This window comes from Amblyomma maculatum, chromosome 4 (genome assembly GCF_055883805.1).
Source record: "Amblyomma maculatum isolate TAMU_Amacu chromosome 4, ASM5588380v1, whole genome shotgun sequence".
NCBI lineage: Eukaryota > Metazoa > Arthropoda > Arachnida > Ixodida > Ixodidae > Amblyomma > Amblyomma maculatum.
The window spans coordinates 58,040,107-58,057,580 of record NC_139347.1 but is presented as its reverse complement, the minus strand read 5'-3'; the positions used below and the strand labels follow the sequence as shown (position 1 = coordinate 58,057,580).

Genomic DNA, 17,474 nt, shown 5'->3' with positions numbered 1-17,474 from the left:
GACGCGCAGGAGCGCGAAATTTGAAGGCGAAAAGCCGCTCTTTCGAAAGAGACCAAGATCGCCGTGAGCGCGGCCGTGGAACGGAAGCTATACTTTTTTGAAAATGCGCTATTTTAGTGAAAACATCAGCTTGAAATGAGCCAGCCGACTTGTTATAAATTGATATTACGCCTCAAATATTGACACGAGAGGTGAGAAACTTGGTGGAATCAGCGAATAATAGTTGTAGATTCTAATACTTCAGTTTTCTAAAAATTGATTTTTGGGTGATTTTTCCGCCTTCAAGACCCGTGTCCCCCCTTAAAGGGACCATGAAACAGTACTTGTTAAGATGAGAAAAAGTGCACAGGCAGTTTGCCGCTTGTCACTGTGCCACAAAAGCCTTAACTACATTCATTAAAACCAAATGTAACTACAATCAGAAATAAAGCACATTTGGTGTTGTCTCATACTTGTGTGGCACAGTAAAACAAAATTCGACAGAAGAATGCAACTTCTAGGTGACTGAATAATTCAAGTATTGCTTCTAAAGTTTTGATCGGATTTTCTTAATACTCACCACATTCAGATTTCACGGTGCGCATAGCATAGTGTCGGGCTGTTGTCGTTTTAATGTTTTGTTTTTTTCTACTTCAGTCTTTTTTTGAGTCTCCTTGAGAGTACAGAGCACAGCAAAGCAGTAATGTCACAAGTTGGGCTAGTTGATGCGGGCTCGTCGTTAGCAAGCACATAAAAGACGCGAACAAAAGGGAACAAGACACTGCACTAGCGCTCGTGTTGTGTTGGGTCGCCTTCTTGATGTGGTATTTTTGTGCTCGTTAACAGTAAACAGCAAAGCGGCATGTCTGCACCCGTGAGATGACCTGTTTGCCTCGCCGACAGCTGTGCACCATTGCACGTCATGGCGTAATGTCGTTGTGGCATGGTGTGGAGCAATCTCTTGTCTTTCCACTTGTGGAAACTTCACATTACCGGAACATTTGCTGGGTTTCAGAACAAAAATGTGTGCATTTTTTCCTGGCTTAGAGTGGCGAGGGCAGTATGTGATGGGAGGCTGTGTTCTTTGCTCATGTGTGATTAACTTGTCATAAGTGCTACTTTAACCATAGGCTGTTCAGTCTTATTGGATTATAGCATTGCTTGATAATACTGGAGCATTGAAAATTGGGTTATGTTTCCAAATGCCCGAAGTGTGTTTAAAATCCATCATCCATTATCCATCCATTTCCATCATCATTTATTCGATATGAATGTAATGCCCACCTGCTATGGTCGCAACTAGAGACTAGCAGTACTGCAAATAAATAAATAAATTTAAAAAAAAATACGCTTTGTTTGGTATTCAGCTTTGATAGGCACCAGCAGCAGCTGAGGCGAAAGTTTTATGTCACCTTTCCAAATTCTTGGTTATTTTCTCCCTCTATTCTTTTTTTTTTTTTTTTTTTTTTTTTTGTGAGCAATTCCATTTATGGCTCTTATTGTGTGATGTATGGGCATGCAGAAGCTGCAAGTCATTGCTTGAGGAGCGGTTGACAGTAGGCGTGTTTTAATGCTATTTTCTCTCGGCATCTTATTCAGCAAACCTGCTGATGCAGGTTGGTCAGTTTCCGGCAGCGGAGTCGATATACAGAGAGCTGCTCAACAGAAACCCTGAGAACCACGAGTACTACCATGGTCTCCTGAGGGCATTGCGGCAACGTGAGTACTTTTCTTCTGGCTATCTTTCTTTAGAACTGCTGGTTTGAACATGTCATTTCTGTGGCCGCACTTCAAGTTTCTTGGTCTATTGGCTTTTTTGTTTATCTTTTCTCACTAAGAGTGTGTGAATGTTAGAAATGTAGAATAGTTTGCAAATAAAGTTGAACCTCGATGTAATGAAGTCATACTCACATTAAGGTTTTTGTCCTTCAGTGTCATATATGATATTGCTCATACCTGAAACCTTCCTGTTCTGCTTTATTTGGCAAACATGCATTTTAGAGGTTAAAGAGTGACTTCATGTACCAAGCAAAACAAGCAGCGAGAGTAGCAATAAAGCTCTAAATATAGTGCCAGTCCAGATTTTCAGCAGGGCTGAGCACCTGCTGACTGGCGATGAGTATTTTTCGTAAAATCCCGCATATAGTTGCATATAATACCAACTTCAATTTATAACTACAAAGAAAGGCCCCGCTGGGGTGGTGCAGTTGTTACGGCGCTCGACTACTGTGCCCAAGGACGCGGGATCGAATCCCGGCCTCAGCGGCCGCTTTTCCATGGAGGCAAAAAGCAAGGCGCCCGTGTGCTGTGCGATGTCGGTGCACGTTAAAGAACCCCAGATGGTCGAAATTTCGGGAATCCTCCACTACGGCGTCTCTCATAGCCTGAGTTGCTTTGGGACGTTAAACCCCACAAACCAAACCAAACCGAAAAAAAGAAAGAAAGGGAAAAAGTTTCCATCTGAGTATAATGTGGGGGAATAAAGCTCACCGATAGCATTTATTTACAGTGCATTTCACTGTCCCCCACGAAGTGAACTCTGCACTTTCGGCCCCAATGCCATCCTATGCCAGGGATCAAGTAAGTATCAAAAGAGAATTTCTTCCACCATAAGAAGAGCAGCTCACACTAGTCTCAGCAAGTGAGGAAGCCACACGGTCCACGGTAGACGTGAACCCGTATGTCGCATCCAGTGATTTTGTTGCTGGTTTGAAACTATTCACCAGCGGAACAATTGCACGAAATGGCAGATTTTACTGAATTTATGTTGAGGCTTAACTTTATATGCAGGCTTTTGCGGTGTATATAACCCTCAAAGTTTCCTGACCAAATTGAGCATCTCTGAAATCTTGATTGGTGGGTGGGTATCTTTAAATGCAGTCACCAAAAGTTATCACAAGCTTTGCACACTGATGCAGCAGCTGCCATGGAACAGGTGCTTTCACCGAATACGAAAACTAAGCGGTGCTGTGGAAATCCATTAATGACATCAAGCAGCCCTCGTCAGCTGCTCTCGCGGGCTGATAGTAGCAAGACGTACAAGCAGTTGGTCGCCGCAAAATAGCACGCCTAGTTTGGTTTGCTTTATGGACCCTGAGCAATATCTTGGGCAGGGGTGCGTGCACTAGACATGATTTAATGGCTGCGACCGTCTGCACTTCACGGGACCGATGGGAGCGCGACAAGATGGATGAGAATCCTAAACTGGCATCGGGAGTGAGAGATGGTGTAATGGGGGGCTCCGGAAATTTCGACTCGTGGGGTTTTTAAAGGGACCGTAAAAATATTGGCTCATTCTGGAGAATAAAATATTGGAGAATAAAAATATTGGCTTATTCTGGTGCGTCTTGCCACTAGATGGCAGTATCATTGGAAGAACTCAGTTTAGCCAGAGATTGATGTTTTAAATTGATGAGGAAAGTCTGGTTTTAGCAGATGATGGTGCCATACTGAGTCCTGTCTTTGCTTCTACTATGTCATCTTTCGGAATGTCTTAAGTGAATATGCAGTAAAACCTCATTAATTCGAAGTCATTGGGACCGAGAAAAATGTCGAATTATCCGAGTTTTCAAAGTAACGAAAAACCACAAACACTCTGGTCCATGCAAAAATTTCATTGCAAGAACACTCTGGGCTACCCCCCCTCCCCCCTTACCTTTTATCCATCAATCATCAACAAAAGCGCATGGTCAGCGGCGATCGTGATGCCTCCTTTTTAGTATTGTTGACTTAAAAAGGCACTTGCTGCTATTATGCATTCCATTGATGTTGTGGCAGTGGACGACGCACCCACCAGTCTTGATGTGGTAAAGCAAACATACTAAAAATCGGGTTTGCATATCCGCACGAGCTAAGCAAGCTGCTACCGGCATTCCTGTCAAGGGCACTGGCCGTCACCACCGAGATAATGTCAAGATCTCGTTAGTTTAGGTTTAGTTGAGCCAAGTTTCTGCCAAGTCTGAGAAATCGGTCGGCGGCTGTAATGTGGAACATCCTTTGGTGGTCAAACTCCTCTCACAAGTTGTGAAAATTATGCGGGTCTTTATAAAAGCTCCCAGTTGTTGGTAGTCTACTTGCATATAATCAAGAAAAAAAGAACAACCTTCATGTGTTTCCTACTGAATGCGTTAAAAAAAGCTCTAGCGTTGAAATGGGCTTTACATTATTTTGGCCACACTTGTGTAGTCGCGTCCACAATAACTTGCAATGTACAGGCGGTGGCTGCAGTGCAATTTTTTCATTGTAGCAGTTAATTGTTTTGTGATCCTCACTGCAGAAAGACGTCTGCATTTTATTGGGAGCTGGTTTACGTTTTCAGTTCCACCAAGCCCGCATTGCATCATGAATGTAGCTCAAACCACACCTTGTTTGTCGCGAACCATACTCTGTGCAGCTGAACATGAGCTTAGTCCGTATGCATGACTCTAGTACATGACCACCACTTCCTTGGGAGAAATAAATCATCATAGCGACCGTCACTTCTTGTGCGGAGTAGAGCAGATTTTCAGAAGTGGCATTATGCTTCATGCAGAGGGTGTTGAAGACGAACTCAAGTTGTTCGAAGAATGTCAAGAGAAATTTCCTCGCTCACAAACGCCAAGAAGGTTGCCCCTCAATTTTGCCACAGGTAAGCTCACCCGAGCTGTGCATTGAGCAGCTTCGTGCTTTTCCTGCTTTTGTAGTCGAGAAATTTGCATCGGGTGGGGTTCATTTTGTAGCAAGGTTTTTTCCGAATTTGTTGCAGGCGAGCAGTTTCGAGCACTTGTGGACAAATACATGCGGAAAGCACTTCATAAAGGTGTACCACCCCTTTTTGTAGACCTTCGGCCTCTTTACACAAGCCCGGAAAGAGTTAAGTATTTAGATATGTTGGTTGTGGGATGACTCTTGAACGAGGTTGCCTGTTTGTTATATGACATGTGTTAAATGGCACAGTGCATGCTGTTTTCCACTTTGCATTCCATTAAAATGGAATGTAGATATGTTATTGTGGAAGTTCAAACTGTTTTTGCAAATAGTCTTGGTTCTTCCTCAACATTTCTTCAGGTACAGTGCATATATGGTGCGTGTTTAAATTATTCATCTTGGTGGCATAGTTTGGTGTCAGCATCTTTCTTTTTATTATTACTGAGGCATATTGTCTCCTTTTCTTCCTTTTCAGGTAAAAATCATTGAGCAGTTGCTGACGGGTTATATTAGTTCGTTAAAGAAGTATGAGGTTTTTTCTGAAAAAGGCAAGTATGCCACCTTAGCTTTGATGGCATTTCTCTAGGTTGGGTGTAGAGCGAGTGAAATGCAATGCTTGGGTGGTTGCACCTTGCAGAAAAGGACTCTGAGGAGAAGGAGCCAGCGACGGCGCTTTTGTGGACTTACTACTATGCAGCACAGCATTACGATTATCTGGGCTGCACGGCCAAAGCTTTAGACCTAATCAATGCTGCCATCGAGCACACACCGACCCTCATCGAGTTGTTTGTGGCCAAGGCTAGGATATACAAGGTGGGTACCTTTTCGAGAGCAAAATGCTTGAGCCTCTCTTCTTAGCCTCAGGAAGCCTCAACGGCTCTTATTGGGTGCTGAGTACTGGACTTCCATTCCTTCCTGCTGTACATGTATGCTCAACAGTGTGCGCAGGTGTTTGTTGTACCAAGAAGTTCCCTAATTCATTTAACCCATGCACTGCGCAAACTGGCATATCACCATGGCCGTGTGCAGGGGCCACATATTCTAGACCAGAATATGGCACTCTTGAACTAAAAGCAGTTTGCGTGTATTCTCAAATCCAGGTGTCCGGTGCTGTCACTTTCCTGTGGGCAGAAAGGCTGCAAAGTGCCTTTGCACCATGCACAACAATCGGGCGTTGTAACATTTGTGAGCACGTAAACGTGTGTTATGCTGCTGCAAGTACAAGAAGTCATCTGGGTACCACTGCATTGTGGCTGTATTGTCTAGAGTTGCATCGTTTCCCATCAAGCGTTAAATATTGCTTAAGCATTTATATTAAAGTGCCTTTGCACCATATAATAATTTGGCGTTTAATATAACATTTGTGAGCACGTAAACGTGTGTTATCTTGCTGCAAGTACAAGAAGTCATCTGGGCACCACTGCATTGTCCACTGATGCAGTAAGAGCTAAAGGATAAGAAGTGGCTGTATTGTCTAGAGCTGCATCATTTCCCATTAAGCGTTAAATATTGCTTAAGCATTTGTATTTGCATGTGGGCCTCATTTTCTGTGCAGTCCAGAAGTTTTACTGCTAAACTCCACCAGGAAGCACTCTAAGAAAAAGTTTAGCAACCCAGAGGGGCTCTCTAAAATCGGGGAAATGCTTGAACAATCTGCGTTTTCTCCTATACCATTTTTTTTTAACTAAATAACCAGATTCTTAAAGCATAATACTTCATGACTGTTTTATGTATTATGTATAGTGATCTCGGTTGCTTTGTTTCCTTCCTGGATCCATACTGCAGGGCAACACATTCATTGTTTTTCGAATTTTTTGGCTTTCATTTGCTGTTAAGAACTATTCTGCTCAGCGTAGGCACTTTCTGGAGCAACTGCGGTGTGAAAATTCAGAACTTATAATTGTGTCTAGTAAGGAAAAAAAAAAATCCAAAAATTTCTTCACCTATAATATGCCTGCGAGAAATGTTGAATAAACCTTCTGCCAAATTTCAACTCGTCAGGCATTTCGCAACATTTGAAAAAAAAAATATATATAATATATTTTGCTGTAGCAACAAAAAAGTCCTTCAGGTATTGCCATGAAATTTTGTAACCACAGCCATATTGCTTTGAACAAACAAGAAGCTTTATGCAAATCATGATAGAAATATATAGATTTTTATTGAAAGTTTCATCCTCTTTCAACATCGTGGCTGTTGTAATTGTTTTTTTTTTTTTTTTTTTTTCATTTGGTGAATGTGTTATGGGACGTGTGGACATGCCTACAGCAAGTTTTTGTCTAAACATCGACTGAGCGAAACTCTGTATCATTTTTGCTTCTCGGTTGCACGGGAAATGTAAAGGCAGCTCGCAGCTATAGGGTTGCTTTGCTGTGTTTGTTTTGATTTGGGCTTGCATTGATGTGCTGTGTCAATGTGTGTCGATGCGTCAGTGCTTTGAAATAATGCGGGGGATGTAGTAGTGTGACTGATAAAAACCGACTTGTTTAGTTGTCAAATAGTGTAGTCCACCAACGGCGAGTTTTGGTCGTTAGAATCGCCTCGTGTGCATTTCTAGCTCGAGTGATCAAACCTTTTGAGTGGATAACGCTTCATCAGGGTTTATTTCAAATTATTTCATACCCCACTCTTCGCAACTTTGTGACCGCTCGTTAGTTGTGACTCACAACAGGCACCGAGGGTGCAACTTAATAGCTCATTGCCGTGAAAAACACTGCTTTCTACTGTCACGGGCAGAGGCATATTATTTTCTATTACATTTGGGTAGCCTCACCATAATATATATGTCGCTGGATAAGTAGAGTTGTACATTGCAATTTGTGCTGATAATTAAGTTGTGCAATATTGATTCAAATTGCCAATCAGCTTTTCTTCCTTCTATGATCTGTGTCGTTCGCCTCCTTTAGCAGTTCACAAGTTGTGCTTTTATCCGTGTTTAGGAAATGCTGCTAAGGAGCTTTCAATATGTTGGCACCCAATTTTTCTCTGTGTTCTTTTTTATACTATAGCAATGAAGTATCGGATGGGCTAGTGAATCTTTGATGGCATTTGTAAAGTTGTACGGCGATGGTGCTCCATGTATATTTGTTGGTCATTACTTGCATATATTGTCAACAGGTAGCAGCACCTCACGGGGTTGAAATTTTTTGCGGTCCTTTGGAATTTTTAGTCATTTATGTTAAAGAAAGCTGGTGGTACGCAAGGCCTTATTTTTTTGCACTGCTTTTGCAGCAGCAAATGGGTGACCTTTAAGGGGGGACGAGGGTCTTAAAACTAACTTTTTTAGTTATGGCTAGAATCTCACGAAACTTTGCACACAGATGTGGTTTTCTCTCCTGATTTCAAAAATGTAATTATAATTGAGCTGGTGGTATTAGATCAAAAGTTATCTAACAAAGTCCAGAGCATAATTAGTGAATTTCTTACGCAGCTTTAATGAACTTTCTCATTGCATTTCGTTGCTTTTAATTACATAGATTGATAGCCAAAGTCTTCCCATACCCGATGACATCCTTCGTTTTCCTCAAAAAGGCCTGTCATTCTCACATATTATGGTGAGAGTAAAAGGCTGCATTATTTGAAACGAACTCATTAAGCTAATCTCAAATTGACATTTATCCATTGCCTAAACTAAAAAACTAAAAATGTCATCGGGTACTTCATTTCTCTCTGAAGAAAATGGTACCAAAGTTATTAGTGTGAACTAAAAAGAAGTTATCAAAACCCTGCGTAAGACTGTAGAGATCGACCAAAAATACGAAACTGAGAAAACGGCATTTGAAGTTTGACCACATATTATAACTTGAACAATCAGTAGCCTCACTGTGATATTTCTCACCAAAAATGTCGTGCTCTTCCCATTTCCAAAACTGTCTTTGGATTTTGAATATGTCAACTAAAACTGAAAATATCACCATTACCCATGGCCAAGGTAGTGTATGCCATTAGGAAATCAGCAAAATATTTTGACATGCAATATTATTTTAATGGCAATTTGAAAAAATCTCGATAGAGTGATGTAAGTGTTGGATCACCCTCTGATCTTTTCAATATGACTGCAGTGGTGCTAAATTTGTCATTGTCACTCGGCGACAATGTAGAGAAAAAGCACAGTAAGGCTGAGTGCAGTGTCCAGAAACAGCACTGAGAAAAACGTATTTGCATTTTGAGACAACCTTTAACTTTTGCTACACTGCAGCTATGGTAATATAAATGGAATCGTTGTGAGGCTTTGTTCTTTATGAGGAAGGCTATATACTAAACATATAACAGTACCCTCCCCAAATACTGGTAAAAGCTTGCCACAAAGTCTAAATATACCGCCACTAGAACCAGCGGGAGAAGCTTTATTTACAACTTCATATGCCTGTGGCAGTGCCCTTCAAGGCAAACAGATACTCAAAATTACGATAAAACGGTCTTGCAATATTAATAAACCTGCACAAAGTTTAAGGCTGAAGCACAGCGGCATACTGGAATGACCTAATAAATTTGCTAATGTTGCAGAATGAAACTTTGCTACTTTGCTGTACAGTGCATGCAGGACTGCACGCGGAGTCCCTTGCTGGAGCTAAAGCTCGAACTTTCACACCCCTTGAGCGCAGCGACGCGATTACTTAGACAATCTGCAAAAAAAAAAAAAAAAAAAAAGAAAAAAAAAAAAACGAAGTCGTCCGCGGAAAATGAACGCGGGCAACGGCGCGATGTCAGGCTCGCCTGTCGTCTGAAGCGACGCGATAAAAAAGCAACGAAGTGGTAGCGTTGGTGAGGACCATGAGTATCAGCTGAACAGTTCAATCTAGCGATGCTATCTTTGATGCCTCTGAACCGCTCGCAAACGATTATATGCCGCCGGACGTGCTGCAGCTAGGTCGAGAACACGCCGCGCGACCCTGGCAGCGCGCCGCCGCACTCATTCTTCGACGCGCACTCGCTAGGCGGTTCCGTTTTCAATACACTCCTGATACGGCTACGTCTACCGAGCTACGTCTAAAGACCAGCACCGGCTGCGGGAACGACTGATAACGATCGCGAAAGCGCATCATAAACGAGCGAAGCAGCAGCCGCGACGAAGAACGTTAAAAACAAACAAACAAAAAAAAACGGCGTCAGTCGCGCTGGCCAATGGGAAGCGCGAGACGAGGGGCTCGCTTCGCGAGCGCGCGCTCCAGCCAATCAGCGGACCGGAAACGGCTTTCGGAAAACCCGCGACGGTGGTCGTTCTGTTTGAGCGACGTCATTTGGAGATGTCGCAAAATGCGCACAAAGAAACAAGCTTCAAAACAAGTCCAAGATGGCGGCGGCCAGCCTGCTGCTTCACCCGCGGCGCGCGCGGGAAGTTCGAACAATTTTCACCCCTTTTTTGGCCATTTCGAGGCTCCCGTGGCGTTTTAAAAGTCGATTTTACCGCATTTCCCGATCGAATTCAGTGTTGATATTTTGAAGGCTAGTGCTCAAAGGTACAGACATTCCGAAAATGCATTTTTCTCAAAATCAATTTTTCGCCCATTTTTGACCTGTTTAAGACCCGCGTCCCCCCTTAACTGGCTGTGTAGCAAAATGTGCCAGTAAACGTTTACTGCATAATGTCTTGATTAAGGTAGTTAACGGAGGTGGTGGGTTTGAGGCAATTATGATTTCAGGTTCTAAGGAGCACCAAAGAAACCTTGCAAGGAACCAAAGGGTTTTAGAATGCAGTCTGAGAACTCGTGTTATTGCATTTTCAGAATTTTAACATAGAAGAGATAGGCAGGTTTTGTATAGCGCTTTCTAATATATTCCAGCTGTTCATACTGGCGGCTGGAAAATAAACGGAATGGGTGCAGCAATGCTTATGAGTGTGTTTTTTGGAATTTCTTCTTTTTTGGGCCTAGCCTTTTTGTGGCCCCACGTTGAAACTCGTACAGACGGTAAAAGGTTTCTGTAGTAAAGTTTCGATTCGAGTATAGTTCATTGCATTGTGTGCATTTCGCGGTATTCATGATGAAAATGCGAACATGACGCACGCAGCCTTGAGCGTCCAGCGCTGCCCTCGTCCTGCCAACATTGCAATTGAAGTGTTTTACTTTATTTGGAGTAATTTTTTGTGCTTCATAATTACTGTAAAACACAAGTGATTCTTAAGGTTAATGGGATGTCGCTTTTAGAACATTGTGCGTACTAACAGCCTTTTAGCACCTTTTATTTTGCTTTTTTGAGAGACTGTCGAGTTTTTGTAGTCGTCACATCGTGACCCTAAATAGGCCAGGATCTGTGCATCCATAAAAATAACAACTTTAGTAGTGCATATTTCAAGGGACAGAACACTGGCCAAAATATGTCATGAGATTATGGTGGAGATGAAAAGATATTGCCTCATATAGTACAGATCGAGCATTACAATACCCAAGAAACGAGGTTTTAAAATATTAATTTGCAATTGAAAATCGCATAAAAGCAACTGAGGCGCTATCTAGCAGAGAAACCCTATTACTTTCAGTGTAGTACCCCTGTGACTACAGGTCAGCAAAATATTGCTGATATTTGTAACTGCACACTGTTCTTTTTTTTTTTTTTTCTAGGAGTGTTTGTCATAATTTATTCTATTTTGTGCTCTCTCCGGTGCGTCTTTGAATAAAAGCCACCAATTTTTTGCACCGCGAAAGGTATGCTTACAGGTTTTACCACCAGATGGTGCCACAGTGTGCAATTCTGTGAATGAGGCGATGATAGTGCCCACTAAAATTTCCGTCGACGAGGTGTGCGTTATCGTGCTGTAACAGCATTGAGTGTGAAACTGAAAAGGACATTACTGTACGCAAAAAATGTCTAATTACTGTCTGGTGAGTGAAATTTATGTTTGCTTTAGGTACGTCTTTTTTGTCGACCACCAGTCGTCATCGCGGTCGCTGCTCATGGTTTCCAGCATCGGACTACATAAAAACGGGTGCATACGCTGATTGAAAAATTCTCTCTAAAAATTTTTTATATTGTTTCTACCAAAACTGTTACGGAACCGAACATTTTAGACATCAATCTTTCTGTTGTGCCGAAAAAAAGTGAGACCTAAATTTGTGTTCTGTCCCTTTTAAAGCGCTTTTACAGCCACTGCTTCTTCGTTCCGTTTTCAGCCTTGGTCGCGCAGAATTCACCTATATAACTGCAATGGTCAGGGAAGTCCAGAGGTTTCCAACTGCCTAGGCAATGATATCCAGTTTTTAGTAGTTGGTATATGGGCTTTGTGTGATGAAATTGATGTCCCTTCATGGTAGTGTTCAGGCACTCTCTAGAATAACTTGCTTGGTTTGAGAAACTGTGTCGTATATAATATTCAGGATGAGTGGCAAAAACTGGCGAGCAATGCAGCTAAGGTTTTTAATTTTTTCTTAACAGCATGCTGGGGACATCAACGAGGCTTTGCGGTTCTTGGATGAAGCGCAAGCCTTAGACACGGCAGATCGCTACATCAACTCCAAGTGTGCGAAGTACATGCTGCGGGCAAACCTCATCAAGGAGGCAGAAGAAATGTGTGCAAAGTTCACTAGGGTTAGTCTCCACCTTTTCTTGTGTGCTGGCTAATAATGTGTTATATCGGTAAACCTTGTGTTGTGAGATTTTTTTTCCTTCACGAATGTGACATCTTTGCTACTTGAGCACGCTGACTCAATGTATGGACTTACTGGCAGTCAGGGCTTGGGACGCCATTTGGACCCATGATGTCCTGTGGGGCTATGTGACAAATTCCGAAACCTGTCAAAGGGTTCAGTGTTTACTTTCATGTTTCAGTGTCACATCTTATTATAACTCAGTTGGACAACTTGACCGTGTGTCATTTAGCATGCATAAACGAGAAGCATGATTGACATGGGTTAGTGGCATTCCATTAGGGTTCCTTGTCCCTTGCATATTTTGTGACACAGAATGATTCTTATGCTTAACAGACATTGGCACTTTTTTCCCCCTTTGTGTCTTTTTTTCTCTTTTAAAGCTACTGGAAGCCATTTGGTATACGTACCGTCTTTGCCAAAAGTAACCAGGCTGCTCCGAAGGCTGGCGGAGCAAGTGCGCGGCCGTGTGGCGGCGTTGCGCTCGCTGTGGCTTATCGGTGCTCGTCAGCTCCGAGGGTACAACAGCTGACGTAACTTCGCACCCTTACTCTCGCCCGTTGGATGATAAAAACTAGGAGAGTATGATGTGCGGGCTGCGGTTTCACGTGTGCGAAGCCTGGTTGTGCCCAGCGAGGGCGCTCAGTATAGCGACGGGGCTATCCCTTCTCGGCAACTGCGGAAAACAGAAAAGCAGGTGATAGTAGACACTGTGAGCTCTTATTCGTTTCTAGGACGAATATGTGCTAGATTTGCCAGACAATGCTGCTCTGAAATAAGGGTTCCGCGAACGAGAAAGCAGTCATGTGCATATAATGGCTAAGCGTGAGGAAGCTTTCATTATCGTTTGTTACCTATAACAAAACTTACCTACAAGCAAATGCAAGAATTTGTTAGAATAAAACATTGATCTTATTTATACACAGCCTCCCCAAGGGACTAGCACTATTTTGCAAGCCTAAAAGAGAGATAAGGTGGCTTGGAAGGGTTCACAAGCTTTCCCTTAACTTTGTACCGGAGTTACGGTCCGTAAAATTGCAGTACGCAAGGCACCTCGGAGAAAGCATGTTGAAATTTCAAGGTGCGTTATCATTCTTTATGTACAGGCGCATCAGACACGCATGAAAGCGCAATTCTGCTGGTGTGTTTCAGTAGCGGATTGCAGAACACAAGCACCTATAATTATATAGAGAGAAACGCGACATCTGCTTCAGGGCAGTTGCTGAGAAGAGCGAATAGCCCCGTCGCTATACTGAGCGCCCTCGCTGGGTATAACCAAGCTTCGCACACGTGAAACCACAGCCCGCACGTCATACGCGCCTAGTTTTTATCATCCAACGGGCGAGAGTGAGGGTGCGAAGTTACGTCAGCTGTTGTACCCTCGGAGCTGACGAGCACCGATAAGCCACAGCGAGCGCAACGCCGCCACACGGCCGCGCGCTTGCTCCGCCAGCCTTCGCAGCAGCCTGGTTACTTTTGGCAAAGACGGTACATGCAGTTAATGCAAAAGCATTCAAGTATTGTTTCCATCCAGTCCATACTTTCAAGGTTAACCCCCAAATAATAGGTTAGACCGCAGACTGCTGCTGTAGGACCCCAAGAATATCTACCCTATCCTTCCTCTCTATCGCTCACCTCTTTAAATTCGTCTACCGCTTCCTCACTATCTCTTTATTTCCGCCGCCCCAGTTCAGGTATTCAGATATCATATTATCAGATACCGGGGCTGGCAAACACCATTTCCTTCTGTATTGATATAAATAAAATAACTACGTACCGCTACAAAGGGCCCTTTTGAGATAAAATTACAATTTATTGGTGACTAGGTTTATGTCGGTGGAAGCAATGGTAATTTTACTTTGGCTCTCCCTTCATGTACCTTTATCGTACACAACCACTGGCATGCATTCTTGAATTTGTTTGTGACCATTTAACAGTCAAAGCGCCTTAACAATAACGGTTAGAACAGTGCCATATTTACTCGTATAACGCTTGCACTTTTTTCACGGAAAATTGATGTGAAGTTGCGGGGTGCGATAATCATGCGAGGAAAATTTTCAAGCAAATGTTTCGGAGCGCTAAAAGCAAATTTAAATAGGTGTGGATCGGGATTGTCAGGCCAACTATTGTAAATATAACCAAAACATTACTTTCAAGCAGAACTTGCGTATGTTATGAAAGTACAGAGTCACCAACTAAATCATTTTATTTGTCGCAGACAGCTTCATCATCACTCCGCGCGTTTCGTGGTGTATGTTCTGAGCAGACTATACAGTTCTACTCTTGATCAGAGTTTTTATCCGAGTCCGTGTCGACAGTGCAGTCGCTGTCTCTAGTAACATACTACGCAGAACTCGTTTAACCCGAAGTGCCTGCTGTTAGTGCGGTTGCCATGCTGTAGCGCATACTCGTTAGCTCCAGCCTAAATCTCTATGCGGCACCAAGAACACGGTCGACAGTGGAACAAAACAAGTAACACCAACGGTAGTAAGGAACAATGACAGCAAGACATAGAGATCCTCTCAAAATGGCAGAGTTGGAACTTACATGACTCAGCGAGCCTAACCTATGATGATGATATACCCGAGCACGCTATCGCCGCCTAGTAGCGTGCGCACACAATTAGGCCAGCTAGTTTCAGTAGCGCTCCAAAGATGGCGCTTGCGACTGCTAGCAGACGATTCTCGTGGTGGTAACTTTGGTGGTGGGATGGTTATGTAAGGGGAAGAACAAAAATCCCTATTTTTGACAGCCGTAAGGGAAAAAACAATGAGAGATAAATGTGCCATGGACGTTGAGCTGTGCAGCATCTTTGTGTGCTGCCAAGGAATGCTCCTTAGAATGCCATGACACTTGTGCAAAACTGACGGATGCGCTAGCTACTAAGGCTTTTTTTAAAATAAATTTTTTGAAAATTCTCTGCGATATTAGAGGGCGGCAGTGTTCATGCAAGTAGGTTCACTGACTGTGGAAGTAAATATGGTAACCATGGTATTTCCTTGGCTCTTCACTATTGTTAAATGTGGGTTTGACTGCATATCAGGGTGCGCAGTGAAAGCTCAATAATTTACATTCTTGAATAATTTCTATTTTACTACTTGTCTGGCTAAGCTCTGTAAAATTCTGTGTATAGGAATAAGCCAATTCTGTCATGGGTAATTCGAACTATGCCCTGCCATGCTTGGGTGGCCCCTGGTGCATAGCCGTAGAAATGCCCCGCGATAGGGCAGCCTGGGTTTGGGGCTGCGTCACCTTCAAAACAGGTAGAGAAGGTTAAATCGGGCAGAAATGAATGGGTTCTATGACTGTCGCTGCATATTGCGGGTAGTGGATGGTGGACGTAATTGTAGCTGCTTCCTCTGTTTTCTGTGACCTCTGAGGTGTTCATCTAAAAGCTTTGTTAATTTGGAAATATGGATAATTCCGACTGTCAACGCTGTCTTGGTCAGCATCCAAGGCCCGTATTCTGAGTTTGCGTAATTATCGAAGTGTCACTATCTCACGTGACCTCGTCATTTGATTGGTGGAAACGCGGCAGGCATGAGGAACAACAGACGGCTTCATCTCAGAGAACAGGCGACTACTTAATTTCGAGGACCTTTTTGCAGGCTGGTTGGTGTATTACTGGACTTTGTTTACAGGAAGGAATGACGGTGACAGGACAGAGCGCTCTGTCCTGTCAACTTTGTTCCTTCCTGTGCTTGTCTGTCTGTGCTAAAAACGAAGTCCAGTACTTAATTTGGGTTTCACTTTTGTGAGCTTTGCACCTGCAGCGACGATAGTGGCTGTAAGCCGTGATACAGCTAGCCAACAGGTCCCAGCTTTGTGCCGTATCGTACGCTCGTTGGCTGCACTGCGCATTTTTCTTGCTTTCGTCTGTCTGGTACTCCCATTGCGCCCTGACTGTACACTCTCCCATGTTTGTCAAAGGCCAATTGCATGCAGTGAACCCCCTCACTCATGGCTCAGGCTACTTGAGAAGCTGAGGCGGGACACTGGTGCTGCTGTACTACACCTTGAAGGATGCCAAATAGGCCCCAGCTATTTTTGAGCAGTTCTGCTTTGATGCATGCAATAAATCAGTGGTGAATGTGCTAAAGACACTAATTGTCACACTGTTCTCATCTAAAAACTCGGCAACCATTTCCCAGTCTTTCGGCAAATGAATTTACCATGCTGCAAGTGGTTCTTGTCATTTTTTTTTTTTTTTTTTTGAGGGTGGTTTTTGATAGTTCATTTGTTTCCTTGAAGTTCTAAATAATAAGCTTTTACCGTATGTTCTTTCATGTGCCAGCATGATTGCTGTGTTTGTGTTATTGAACTTTGATATTTTTTGGGCTGTGTGTTAACGAGCGTGTCATTCGTGCTTTTTCATGCAGGAAGGAGTCTCTGCCGTAGAAAACCTCAACGAAATGCAGTGCATGTGGTTTCAGACAGAGTGTGCCATGGCTTATCAGCGGCTAGGAAAATGGGGCGAGGCCCTCAAGAAGTGCCATGAAGTGGACAGGGTGAGCAGGGCTGTTCGTTTATTTTGCAGGTTCAGTTACGTTTGGCCTAGTGTCGTCCACTGAGGGTGGAGTGAAGAAAACCAGCGCCTGCCAAAAATGTAGAGAAGCTGTTTGATGTCGACCTATGTTGTTGGTGACGCAGAGATGAGTGCGGTACCATCAAAGGCAGAACAGCGGTCATTCACTTTAGCTGCCGAGAAGAGACATGTGGGTCGTGGAAACACGGTGATCTTTTTTCTATATTTATCGGCTTCCACAACTGACAGCTTTCTTCTATGCCCTTACCTTGTCTACTCAAAGCTGCACCTTACAGTGCTTCGTGTAATAGCTGTAATAATGGCTGCAACTGCTTACAAGGGCCGAGCTAGTTGTGGGATATTGGCGTCGGTCTGTTCCCGGCATGTGGTAATCCTTGGTCCACTTCCAGCAAAGTTTCACTTGTCAACTTTTTGCTGCAGTGTTTGCACAGGAAAGACGTCTGTTTCAGATGTAAGTCTGAGCAATATCGGCAGTGTTGAAAAACGTTCAATACTATTTTGCTGTGAATAATGTATCGCCAGCACAAGGGACCGTTTCCTGAATAGTTACAAGGCAGCACATGTTGCTCGGATGTGGACCATTATGTAAATTTGCTGTTCAGTTGCTGCTATTGTGATTTTATAGAATAGCTGACATGTAGCTTCAGCACCTGCAGTTAGAGATGCGGGAAAAAGAAAAT

At 43.3% G+C, this 17,474-nt stretch overlaps 1 protein-coding gene across 1 annotated transcript in view; it reads left to right on the top strand.

The window, feature by feature from the left end:
• Naa15-16 (N-alpha-acetyltransferase 15/16) overlaps positions 1 to 17,474 on the top strand; it is a 120,518-nt gene that overhangs the window by 12,248 nt on the left and 90,796 nt on the right. The window contains exons 8-14 of the mRNA XM_084601615.1: positions 1,579 to 1,698; positions 4,511 to 4,606; positions 4,724 to 4,830; positions 5,141 to 5,213; positions 5,303 to 5,478; positions 12,037 to 12,189; positions 16,628 to 16,756. Of these exons, the coding sequence (XP_084457741.1) occupies positions 1,579 to 1,698; positions 4,511 to 4,606; positions 4,724 to 4,830; positions 5,141 to 5,213; positions 5,303 to 5,478; positions 12,037 to 12,189; positions 16,628 to 16,756 (854 nt within the window). The remainder of the gene's footprint in view (positions 1 to 1,578; positions 1,699 to 4,510; positions 4,607 to 4,723; positions 4,831 to 5,140; positions 5,214 to 5,302; positions 5,479 to 12,036; positions 12,190 to 16,627; positions 16,757 to 17,474) is intronic.